This window comes from Ranitomeya imitator, chromosome 7, assembly GCF_032444005.1.
Source record: "Ranitomeya imitator isolate aRanImi1 chromosome 7, aRanImi1.pri, whole genome shotgun sequence".
Lineage (NCBI taxonomy): Eukaryota > Metazoa > Chordata > Amphibia > Anura > Dendrobatidae > Ranitomeya > Ranitomeya imitator.
Window position 1 is genome coordinate 207,682,274 of NC_091288.1, and position 12,996 is coordinate 207,695,269.

At 49.0% G+C, this 12,996-nt stretch overlaps 1 protein-coding gene and 1 non-coding gene across 2 annotated transcripts; both read left to right on the forward strand.

The window, feature by feature from the left end:
* Nucleotides 1-265: 265 nt before the first annotated feature.
* On the forward strand, nucleotides 266-7,595 carry RPS2 (ribosomal protein S2). The gene is made up of 7 exons (XM_069734609.1): nucleotides 266-3,981; nucleotides 5,649-5,738; nucleotides 5,830-5,937; nucleotides 6,016-6,189; nucleotides 6,433-6,592; nucleotides 7,304-7,395; nucleotides 7,473-7,595. The coding sequence occupies exons 1-7, from the start codon at nucleotides 3,844-3,846 to the stop codon at nucleotides 7,554-7,556; spliced, it is 846 nt and encodes a 281-aa protein (XP_069590710.1). The 5' UTR covers nucleotides 266-3,843; the 3' UTR covers nucleotides 7,557-7,595.
* LOC138646254 (small nucleolar RNA SNORA64/SNORA10 family) lies at nucleotides 6,234-6,370 on the forward strand. Its single transcript, XR_011314827.1, has one exon. It is a non-coding gene; the product is annotated as a small nucleolar RNA SNORA64/SNORA10 family (small nucleolar RNA).
* Nucleotides 7,596-12,996: the final 5,401 nt, after the last annotated feature.

The window sequence follows — 12,996 nt, forward strand, 5'->3', positions numbered from 1 at the left end:
ACTGCCCCTCTCCACCAACAATCACCCCCATCATCGCTCCCGCAGACTCTCACCTGCACGCGGCTGCACTGAAAGGATCCTCGTGGCCCGGTCGCCTCCTTATATCGTTTCCGGATACCAGCCTAGGACGTGACGTCATCAGCAGCCAAGCCCCTCCTAGCTGCGCATGCTCGTCCTGGAGCTCCAGCTCTCGCGCTGTTTCGCGGGTATAAGAAGCCCCTTCCGCCGACTTCCGCCCTTCTAGTCTTTTCGACATCACGTAAGTGTGTGCGGCCGGCGGGAGAGTGCGGGGAGGCCGGGCGGTAATCCGCGGATATCGGGGCCATCCTGCCCGCGGGGCCGCCTGTGTTGGGGTAGTATGAGAGTGTGTCCGCGAGTGGCTGTTTCCATGGTGATATTAGTGGGGGGCTCCCTGTAGTTGTCGCGCGGGTTCCTGGTCTTTTGTTATCTCCACGTTTAGGAAGCTTCTATTAACCCTTTGCATGCTCTCTGCTTGCTGTCCGTGACTGGACTCCCCCAGGCTGGCGGCCTCCGGTAACGAGGACCATGTGCTTCTTAGCTGGGGGTTTACACTTTCTGTCTTGAGCCTTTTGTTACAGTGTGTCAGTGCAGGAGGATTCTGCAGCCTGATGGGGATCTAGGAGTAGCGGCCATTAACTGACAACAAGCAAGTTTGGAAATAATATACCAGAATATATTTTTGGTGGTCTCTTGCAATCTGGGGGCTGTAGGGGGCGCTGTTCTCCTGCTTTACTCTGTTTAGGCTCTGGTTTCTGATGTAGGACCCCCATCCTGTGCTTCTGGCTTCTGATGTAGGACCCCCATCCTGTGCTTGTGGTTTCTGATGTAGGACCCCCATCCTGTGCTTGTGGCTTCTGATGTAGGACCCCCATCCTGTGCTTGTGGTTTCTGATGTAGGGACCCCCATCCTGTGCTTGTGGTTTCTGATGTAGAGGCCCCCATCCTGTGCTTGTGGCTTCTGATGTAGGACCCCCATCCTGTGCTTGTGGTTTCTGATGTAGGGGCCCCCATCCTGTGCTTGTGGCTTCTGATGTAGGACCCCCATCCTGTGCTTGTGGCTTCTGATGTAGGACCCCCATTCTGTGCTTGTGGCTTCTGATGTAGGGACCCCCATCCTGTGCTTGTGGCTTCTGATGTAGGACCCCCATCCTGTGCTTGTGGCTTCTGATGTAGGGACCCCCATCCTGTGCTTGTGGCTTCTGATGTAGGGACCCCCCATCCTGTGCTTGTGGCTTCTGATGTAGGACCCCCATCCTGTGCTTGTGGTTTCTGATGTAGGACCCCCATCCTGTGCTTGTGGCTTCTGATGTAGGACCCCCCATCCTGTGCTTGTGGCTTCTGATGTAGGGACCCCCATCCTGTGCTTGTGGCTTCTGATGTAGGGCCCCCATCCTGTGCTTGTGGCTTCTGATGTAGGGCCCCCATCCTGTGCTTGTGGCTTCTGATGTAGGGACCCCCATCCTGTGCTTGTGGCTTCTGATGTAGGGCCCCCATCCTGTGCTTGTGGCTTCTGATGTAGGGGCCCCCATCCTGTGCTTGTGGCTTCTGATGTAGGGGCCCCCATCCTGTGCTTGTGGCTTCTGATGTAGGGACCCCCATCCTGTGCTTGTGGCTTCTGATGTAGGGCCCCCATCCTGTGCTTGTGGCTTCTGATGTAGGGACCCCCATCCTGTGCTTGTGGCTTCTGATGTAGGGGCCCCCATCCTGTGCTTGTGGCTTCTGATGTAGGGCCCCCATCCTGTGCTTGTGGTTTCTGATGTAGGGACCCCCATCCTGTGCTTGTGGCTTCTGATGTGGGACCCCCATCCTGTGCTTGTGGTTTCTGATATAGGGACCCCCCATCCTGTGCTTGTGGTTTCTGATATAGGGACCCCCCATCCTGTGCTTGTGGTTTCTGATATAGGGACCCCCCATCCTGTGCTTGTGGTTTCTGATATAGGGACCCCCATCCTGTGCTTGGGGTTTCTGATATAGGGCCCCCATCCTGTTCTTGTGGTTTATGATATAGGGACCCCCATCCTGTGCTTGTGGTTTATGATGTAGGACCCCCATCCTGTGCTTGTGGCTTCTGATGTAGGGACCCCATCCTGTGCTTGTGGCTTCTGATGTAGGGACCCCCATCCTGTGCTTGTGGCTTCTGATGTAGGGGCCCCCATCCTGTGCTTGTGGCTTCTGATGTAGGGGCCCCCATCCTGTGCTTGTGGCTTCTGATGTAGGGACCCCCATCCTGTGCTTGTGGCTTCTGATGTAGGGCCCCCATCCTGTGCTTGTGGCTTCTGATGTAGGGACCCCCATCCTGTGCTTGTGGCTTCTGATGTAGGACCCCCATCCTGTGCTTGTGGCTTCTGATGTAGGGACCCCCCATCCTGTGCTTGTGGCTTCTGATGTAGGGACCCCCCATCCTGTGCTTGTGGCTTCTGATGTAGGACCCCCATCCTGTGCTTGTGGTTTCTGATGTAGGACCCCCATCCTGTGCTTGTGGCTTCTGATGTGGGACCCCCATCCTGTGCTTGTGGTTTCTGATGTAGGACCCCCCATCCTGTGCTTGTGGCTTCTGATGTAGGACCCCCCATCCTGTGCTTGTGGCTTCTGATATAGGGACCCCCCATCCTGTGCTTGTGGTTTCTGATATAGGGACCCCCCATCCTGTGCTTGTGGTTTCTGATATAGGGACCCCCCATCCTGTGCTTGTGGTTTCTGATATAGGGACCCCCCATCCTGTGCTTGTGGTTTCTGATGTAGGGACCCCCATCCTGTGCTTGTGGCTTCTGATGTAGGACCCCCATCCTGTGCTTGTGGCTTCTGATGTAGGACCCCCATCCTGTGCTTGTGGTTTCTGATGTAGGGACCCCCATTCTGTGCTTGTGGTTTCTGATGTAGGGACCCCCCATTCTGTGCTTGTGGTTTCTGATGTAGGGACCCCCATCCTGTGCTTGTGGTTTCTGATGTAGGGACCCCCATCCTGTGCTTGTGGTTTCTGATGTAGGGACCCCCATTCTGTGCTTGTGGTTTCTGATGTAGGGACCCCCCATTCTGTGCTTGTGGTTTCTGATATAGGGACCCCCCATCCTGTTCTTGTGGTTTCTGATATAGGTACCCCCATCCTGTTCTTGTGGTTTATGATATAGGGACCCCCATCCTGTGCTTGTGGTTTATGATGTAGGGACCCCCCATCCTGTGCTTGTGGCTTCTGATGTAGGGACCCCCATCCTGTGCTTGTGGCTTCTGATGTAGGGGCCCCCATCCTGTGCTTGTGGCTTCTGATGTAGGGGCCCCCATCCTGTGCTTGTGGCTTCTGATGTAGGGGCCCCCATCCTGTGCTTGTGGCTTCTGATGTAGGGCCCCCATCCTGTGCTTGTGGCTTCTGATGTAGGGACCCCCATCCTGTGCTTGTGGCTTCTGATGTAGGGCCCCCATCCTGTGCTTGTGGCTTCTGATGTAGGGGCCCCCATCCTGTGCTTGTGGTTTCTGATGTAGGACCCCCATCCTGTGCTTGTGGCTTCTGATGTAGGGCCCCCATCCTGTGCTTGTGGCTTCTGATGTAGGGACCCCCATCCTGTGCTTGTGGCTTCTGATGTAGGGGCCCCCATCCTGTGCTTGTGGCTTCTGATGTAGGGCCCCCATCCTGTGCTTGTGGTTTCTGATGTAGGGACCCCCATCCTGTGCTTGTGGTTTCTCAAGTCCCCATATGACTCCTGGTGTAGGGTGGGCACTGGCAATCACCGGTCTATGGCCATGTTGACATTATTTGGGGAGGTGGGGGTCTTTCTTTAAACACTTTGATCCTCAATTAACTAAATTTATTTTATATACTTGTAGCAAATGGCGGACGACGCCGGTGCTAACAGGGGAGGCTTCCGCGGAGGCTTTGGCAGTGGGGGCCGAGGCCGTGGTCGTGGAAGAGGCAGGGGCCGTGGAAGAGGACGTGGGGCCCGCGGTGGCAAAGCGGACGACAAAGAAGTGAGTAGATCAATGAAACCTACAGGGGACGGAGCCGACTCTTCGCGTTCTACTGACTGGTCACTGTGGTTTAGGATCCCCTCCAATCCTGATACCGGAGAGGCTCTGTGCTTTTTTTGGATCATTTTTCAAGAAAATGCCCCAGAGTTTAGTTAAAAATTTCAGTTCAGCTTAGACTCTCTATATATAGTCACCTATATATGTGGTCATAAATTAGCGGAGGAGCTAAGACACTAGTTATAAAGTCTCCCATTGGACATTGAAAGCGAGCTCACTGACACATTCTTAGTTAGCTCGGTTTATGTCCTGCAGCAAATTAAAGGTACCGTCTCGCAGTGGCACTTTGGTTGCTACGACGGCACGATCCGTGACGCTCCAATATCGCTCCAGCGTCGTAGACTGCGGTCACCCTTCACAATGTACGACGCTGGAGCGATAATTTCATGACGTATGTGCGATGTAGAAGCCGTTGGTTACTATGCGCACATCGTATTCAATATCGTGCACACCTTTGTTACACCATGCGATCATGCCGCCACAGCGGGACACGAGACGACGAAAGAAAGTTTCAAACGATCTGCTACGACGTACGATTCTCAGCGGGGTCCCTGATCGCAGGAGCGTGTCAGACACAGTGAGATCGTAAGTATATCGCTGGAACGTCACGAATCGTGCCGTCGTAGCGATCAAAATGCCACTGTGTGACGGTACCCTAACTACGAGGGTTGTAGAAGGCAAACTGTGCAATTACTCAGTGCCAAGTTCATGCACTTAAATATCAAAGGAGGGCAACCCCTTTAAAGTTGATGATCAAGGAGAAGATGTGAAGTGTGAAATAATGGGCTGGATTGTTGGGATCCCGGAAGAAGGGGCAACTTTATTGAAGGGATCACCCTTAATGGGATGTCTGTGCTGCTGGCTTCCACCTTGGAGGTGAACAGTGCTGATACGAGCGGACATACCAGCCCAGACAGTGCATGAAATCTGCCAACCATGCTCCAATCTTGGCAGATATGTGATGTAACATCATTGACACCACTCGCCTACAATGTGCTTTGCTGGACATCCCTTTTAATATATTAAGGGCATACCGATAGGATTTGGCGATTATGGTCAGTTCATAGACTGGTATCTGTGGTGCCCCTTCTGGATTTGCATTTGTGGGGGGCAGAGAACTGGGTTTCCATGCAGTATTAATTTATTTTAATTCATTTGACAAAGAAAAAATATCCAAATCAGAACACTTGAGCCCCATCTCAAAAATCCCATCAACAACCCACCCACTGTTCTCCAGCACCAGTCGTACTCAACCGGAGCCCACTTGCAAGTCATTAGTGTGTATCCCGGAATACAAATCGGGGGTCTTCAGGCACACTTCATTTATAAGCCAATTCTACAAGATTAAGAACCACAACACAAAACGTATAGAAATGATTAAGGTGGAAGTATTGAAATACCCTACTTTCATGTAGATGTCATTCCTCCTGTAGACGTAAATCATTACTGATTAACATATAAGTCACATGGACCTGAAATTTCCAAATTCAGATAACTTCACAAGTTCTGGGAGATTATTTATTCCGTATTGGTAAATATACTGTAAAGAATTTAATTTCTCTAATTTAACCACCATCCAGTATTAATTTTAATAACCTCTATTTTTCCAGTGGGTTCCAGTCACCAAACTTGGCCGTCTGGTCAAAGACATGAAGATCAAGTCCTTGGAGGAAATTTACCTGTTCTCCCTGCCAATCAAGGTAAGTGAAGTCTGTAGTTTTGGTCATAAAATCCTCTCCCCGTGCCCTTACTTGGGTCTTTTCAGCGTTAACCCTTCACGTCTTCCTCCAGGAGTCTGAGATCATTGACTTTTTCCTGGGCACCTCTCTGAAGGACGAGGTCCTGAAGATCATGCCTGTGCAGAAGCAGACCCGTGCCGGACAGCGTACTAGGTTTAAGGTGGGTCTTCTAATCCTGTGCCCACCCTCCACCCAATTTCATTATAGAGACACAAATGTAAATATTTCTTATTTTCAGGCTTTTGTGGCTATCGGAGATTTCAACGGCCATGTTGGACTCGGTGTGAAATGCTCTAAAGAAGTCGCCACCGCCATCAGAGGCGCCATCATCTTGGCTAAGCTGTCGGTCGTACCCGTGCGCAGAGGCTACTGGGGTAACAAGATCGGCAAACCGCACACTGTGCCCTGCAAGGTAAAAAATCCTGGGGCCTTTCTCATGCTAGTACACAATCATGCGCCCTCTCAGCTCTGCTCAGTCATATGTATACATGTGGTGTGATTGGCGTTTTTAGAGAGGCAGATCAATGGGCCCCTATGCACGGCGGGCTGACTCTATAAATGGGCTTCCTGTTCCTGTTTGAGGCCTAACACTCATTGTCCCTAAATGTTCCTGTGGTGTCGAGTGATAAAATGACTACCTTATTGTATCTTCCAGGTGACCGGACGTTGCGGCTCTGTCCTGGTGCGTCTCATCCCCGCACCTAGGGGTACCGGCATCGTGTCTGCTCCCGTCCCCAAGAAGCTGCTGATGATGGCTGGTATTGATGACTGTTACACCTCGGCCAGGGGCTGCACTGCCACCCTGGGTAACTTTGGTAAGTTGACCCTTAAATTTAAGGGGTTGTCTACAGGTGGTTTGTACTTGCAGATGGTCACATAGGTCATTAGGGCAGTTGCTGCGAATGTCAGAACGCTAATAAGCCATTATGGTATTTACATAGTCTGGTCTGGGGGGAGGGGGCTTATCTCCAGTGTTTGGTGCCCTCATCTATGTTCTCCAGTAGTTGAATAACCCTAATATGAATTTGCTGTTTTTTCACAATCCATAGAATAGTGAAGAACTTGCGGATCTGGGGGTCTAACTGCTGGGACCCCCACCAAACGGGGCTCTGTAGAGTATGGCGCCTTTACGCCCTTGATCTGTGTGACTGCCGGATATGGCATCAGTCTCATAGACAATGAATAGAACAGTAGAGTGCGTTCCTCACTGTTGCAACTACACTAGCTTCCAGCAGTGAGGCCTTGGGTATGCTGGGAGTTGTAGTTCTGAATAGACATTAGCTGTTTAGTCACCAGTATGTGTGATAAGTTCTGGTTCTCTCTGCTCTACCCAGTTACATCTATCTGTGGTGTCACTGTCACTATGAGAGAGAAAAAGCAACTGAGCTCCATTTGCACGACAGGGTGGCCGCCACTCCGGCTGCTCTGCTCCCTTATGAAGCTCTATAGCTATTTGTGTAATGCCGGAGGCTGCGGGGTGGAGGCCGCACATTGATCACTTCACGTGACCGACTCTTGTTCTGCAGCCAAGGCCACCTTTGATGCGATCTCCAGGACCTACAGCTACCTGACTCCAGACCTCTGGAAGGAAACGGTCTTCACCAAGTCTCCATACCAGGTAAGTGCAATTCCCTGTATACTTCACAACCAAGCCGGCGGTGTATTACACACTCACCCCTCTCTCTCCACCTCCAGGAGTACACTGACCATCTGGCAAAGAACCACACCCGAGTGTCTGTGCAAAGGACCCAGGCCGCCGCTGTCCCGGCCACCTCCTGATCTGGTCGAATGAAATAAAGTTCATGATCATCACAGTAACCCTTTGTGTGCTGCATTTTGCTTTTCTAGTTATCACTCCTACCAGTGTAGGCTGGCAATGCCATAATGGTGGCTGTGTATATTCCGTATGTCCCTAATCTGATGCTGAGGTGTAAAATCTAAATTTGATGCACAGCGTGTAGACCAGGTTTAACAGGATTTGAGTCCAATACTTGTAAAGCATTATGGGAGGGATCTTTAAAGATCAGAAACAGCTGGCGTCTGGCCTGTGGTTGGTTGTGGTTGCTTCCAGCCCTACAGAGACCAGAATTAAGTTTGAGCTCAGGTGAGCATGTATATTTTTATTTTGACCCCACTAGGTTGGGGTTTTTTTTTATGCCGAGGGCCATTTGGAGATTTACCATCCTTCAAAGGCTGTACAAAATTATCAATATTTGATCAAACCTTAATTAAGTAGTCTGTCCAAGTGTGATGGCTGGAGCTGCTGGTTAGGTGGTGCAGATGATGCTACTCAAACTTCTTTTCCAGATTTCAGTTTGGAGTGCAGTTGACTCTTTGCAGCAAGTTTTGTAAAGAACGTTCTGCAGTAAGTCGTGCTGAACACCCCTGTATATTACACTGCAGATCTCTTCACAGGGGGAAATAATCATCCAATAACTATTTGTAGAATAGAAGCAGTTAGGTCTGCTGTATATACATCACATACGAAACACCGACATCTATATATAAATCACATGTACACAGACTGCTATGTCACATGGGAGATGCCAAGGCTGCTTGTAGGTACATCACATCAGAGACTGCTGTATATACATGACATGGGGACACAGACTGCTTTATACCTCTCATAGAAGACTGGGACTGCTGATAATAATAATTTTTATTTATATAGCGCCAACATATTCCGCCACGCTTTACAAATTATAGAGGGGACTTGTACATACAATAGACATTAAAGCATAACAGAAATACAGTTCAAAACAGATACCAGGAGGAGTGAGGGCCCTGCTCGCAAGCTACAAACTATAGGAAAAAGGGGAGACACGAGAGGTGGATGGTAACAATTGCTTTAGTTATTCGGATCGGCCATAGTGTAAGGCTCGGGTGTTCATGTAAAGCTGCATGAACCAATTAACTGCCTAAGTATGTAGCAGTACAGACACAGAGGGCTAATACTGCATAAAGTGTATGAGAACATGATGCGAGGAACCTGTTTTTGTTTTTTATATAAATAGGCCACACAGGGATCGTTAGGTTAATGCATTGAGGCGGTAGGCCAGTCTGAACAAATGAGTTTTTAGGGTACGCTTAAAACTGTGGGGATTAATCGTATTAACCTAGGTAGTGCATTCCTGCTGATTACAAAACATGGGGACAGACTGCTCTATACCTCACATTGGAGAGGCTGCTGTATAAAAATCACAAGGCAGAGGCTACTTTATATACAGCAGTCAGTTTCCTATGTCCCTATGTGATGTATATACATCACATGGAGACACAGGCTGCTCAATACATCACATAGACTGCATATAAATCACATAGGAGACACAGGGACTGCTGTTTATACATTGCAAAAATAAAGGGAATACTAGGTATCACTGAATAAAATGTTCCAAATCTTTATTCCTTACAAATGGAATGTGTTAAGAGAAATATATAAAACAAGGATCTATGTAAACCAAAATTAATATCCCATGGAAGTCTTGATTTGGACTGATATGCAATCAAAGTAAAAAAATCAAATTACAGGCTGATTCAACTTCAGTGGAAATGCCTCAAGACAAGGAAATGATGCTCAGTAGTGTGTGTGGCCTCCACGTGCCTGTATGACCTCTACAAAACCTGGGCTTGCTCCTCATGAGGTGGCTGATGTTCTCTTGAGGGATCTCCTCCCAGACATGGATTAAAGCATGAGTCAACTGCTTGAGTTCCTTATTTGGCAAGCTGCAGAGGGAACCTGGCTTCCTGGACCGCACTGGCCGCTCAGCGCCACAGCTGCATGTGTTGTGACTGTGACGCAGCCGTGACACATGCAGCTGAAGCGATGGATCGGCCAGCGCGATTCAGGAAGACGGGTTCCCTCTACAGCCTGCTGAATAAGGCTACTTTCACACTAGCGTTAACTGCAATCCGTCACAATGCGTCGTTTTGCAGAAAAAACGCATCCTGCAAAAGTGCTTGCAGGATGCGTTTTTTCCCCATAGACTTGTATTGACGACGCATTGCGACGATTGCCACACGTCGCATCCGTCGTGCGACGGATGCGTCATGCTTTGGTGGACCGTCGGGAGCAAAAAACGCTACATGTAACGTTTTTTGCTCCTGACGGACCGCTTTTTCTGACCGCGCATGCGCGGCCGGAACTCCGCCCCCACCTCCCCGCACCTCACAATGGGGCAGCGGATGCGCCGGAGAAATGCATCCGCTGCCTCCGTTGTGCAGTGCGTTAAACGCTAGCGTCGGAATCTGTCCGACACCTTGCGGCGGGGAAATTCCGACGCTAGTGTGAAAGTAGCCTAAGAGGGAACCTGAGCAAATTGGCTCATCTCGTCAACAGGACAGTCTGGGGAACAACGTGATGTTGGTGGATGGTGCGAGACATGATGTCCCAGATGTGCTCAGGTTTCAGGTCTGGGGAACGGGCGGGCCAGTCCATAGCTTCAATGCCTTCACCTTGCAGGAACTGCTGTCACACTCCAGCCACATGAGGTCTGGCATTGTCCTGCATTAGGAGGAGCCCAGGGCCAACCGCACCAGCATATGGTCTCACAAGGGGTCTGAGGATCTCATCTTGGTACCCAATGGCAGTCAGGCTACCTCTGGCGAGCACATGGGGGGCTGTGCGGCCCTCCAAGGAAATGCCACCCCACACCATTACTGACCCACTGCCAAACCGGTAATGCTGAAGCAGCAAAACGTTCTCCCGACCCTGTCGATGTGCTCTGTGTGAACCTGCTTTCATCCATGAAGAGCACAGGGTGCCAGTGTTTAATCTGGGAAATGCCAGTCGCCCTGCACGGTTTTGGGCTGTAACCACAACCCCCACTTGTGGACATTAAGCCCTCACCCTCCTGCAGTCTGTTTCTGACAGTTTGAGCCGACACATGGATGTGAGCAGCCTGCTGGAGGACATTTTGCAGGGCTCTGGCACTGTTCCTCCTTGCACAGTCAGCAGGATCTAGGAGCAACATGGCAGATGTGACAACCTACATGGTGAGCTGCAGCATGTGCTACATGTTCACAGATCGACCAGAAGAAGAATCCAATTTCACCTGTCAGAAGTGTAGACTAGTGGCCCTTTTAGAAGAAAAGGTGCGGGGTCTGGAAGAAAGAATAGCAACTTTGAAACTCATCAAAGAGAATGAAGACTTTCTAGACAGAACAGAAGCATCTCTACTGGTCACAGAAGGTGAAAAAAGTGTCAGAGAACCTCCAAAAGCAGATGAGTGGAAGCATGTGACCAAAAGAAGCAAGAAGACCATGGCGAAATCACCAACCACACAACTGAAGAACCGATATCAAATCTTTGTAGAGGATGAAGATGGCACACCTAAGGATGAAGCAATACCAGCAAGCAAAAAAGAAAAGGGCACACAGCAACAAGTGACAGCAAAAAGTACAGCCAAGAAGCAACGAAGAGTGGTGGTGGTGGGAGACTCACTACTGAGAGGCACAGAAGCAGCCATCTGCAGACCGGACATAACTGCAAGAGAAGTATGCTGCCTTCCAGGTGCGATGATCAAGGATGTGACCGATAGGATACCAAAGCTCTTCAGCTCCAAGGACGTCCACCCATTTCTTCTGATACATGTTGGCACCAGTGACACGGCAAGGAAGGACCTACCGACAATCTGCAAGGACTTTGAAGAGTTGGGGAAGAAAGTAAAGGAACTGGATGCACAGGTAGTTTTTTCTTCTATCCTTCCAGTAGACGGGCATGGCACCAGGAGATGGAACAGGATCCTTGATGCAAACAACTGGCTAAGACGATGGTGCAGACAACAAGGATTTGGATTCCTGGACCACGGTGTGAATTACTGGTATGATGGACTCCTCGCCAGAGATGGACTACACCTCAACAAACCTGGGAAACACACATTCGCCAGAAGACTCGCTACACTCATCAGGAGGGCGTTAAACTAGAAGAAGAGGGGACGGGAAGAAAAACATTAGACTCGACCAAAGAAGACCCAGGAAAACATACTCAGAAGGGAGGTAAGAACATTTCTAAAACAATCCACAGCAAGGAGATTGGAACAAAACAAAATCCTCTAAACTGCATGCTCGCAAACGCCAGAAGCCTGACAAACAAGATGGAAGAACTAGAAGCAGAAATATCTACAGGTAACTTTGACATAGTGGGAATAACCGAGACATGGTTAGATGAAAGCTATGACTGGGCAGTTAACTTACAGGGTTACAGTCTGTTTAGAAAGGATCGTAAAAATCGGAGAGGAGGAGGGGTTTGTCTCTATGTAAAGTCTTGTCTAAAGTCCACTTTAAGGGAGGATATTAGCGAAGGAAATGAGGATGTCGAGTCCATATGGGTCGAAATTCATGGAGGGAAAAATGGTAACAAAATTCTCATTGGGGTCTGTTACAAACCCCCAAATATAACAGAAACCATGGAAAGTCTACTTCTAAAGCAGATAGATGAAGCTGCAACCCATAATGAGGTCCTGGTTATGGGGGACTTTAACTACCCGGATATTAACTGGGAAACAGAAACCTGTGAAACCCATAAAGGCGACAGGTTTCTGCTAATAACCAAGAAAAATTATCTTTCACAATTGGTGCAGAATCCAACCAGAGGAGCAGCACTTTTAGACCTAATACTATCTAATAGACCTGACAGAATAACAAATCTGCAGGTGGTCGGGCATCTAGGAAATAGCGACCACAATATTGTGCAGTTTCACCTGTCTTTCTCTAGGGGGACTTGTCAGGGAGTCACAAAAACATTGAACTTTAGGAAGGCAAAGTTTGACCAGCTTAGAGATGCCCTTAATCTGGTAGACTGGGACAATATCCTCAGAAATAAGAATACAGATAATAAATGGGAAATGTTTAAGAACATCCTAAATAGGCAGTGTAAGCGGTTTATACCTTGTGGGAATAAAAGGACTAGAAATAGGAAAAACCCAATGTGGTTAAACAAAGAAGTAAGACAGGCAATTAACAGTAAAAAGAAAGCATTTGCACTACTAAAGCAGGATGGCACCATCGAAGCTCTAAAAAACTATAGGGAGAAAAATACTTTATCTAAAAAACTAATTAAAGCTGCCAAAAAGGAAACAGAGAAGCACATTGCTAAGGAGAGTAAAACTAATCCCAAACTGTTCTTCAACTATATCAATAGTAAAAGAATAAAAACTGAAAATGTAGGCCCCTTAAAAAATAGTGAGGAAAGAATGGTTGTAGATGACGAGGAAAAAGCTAA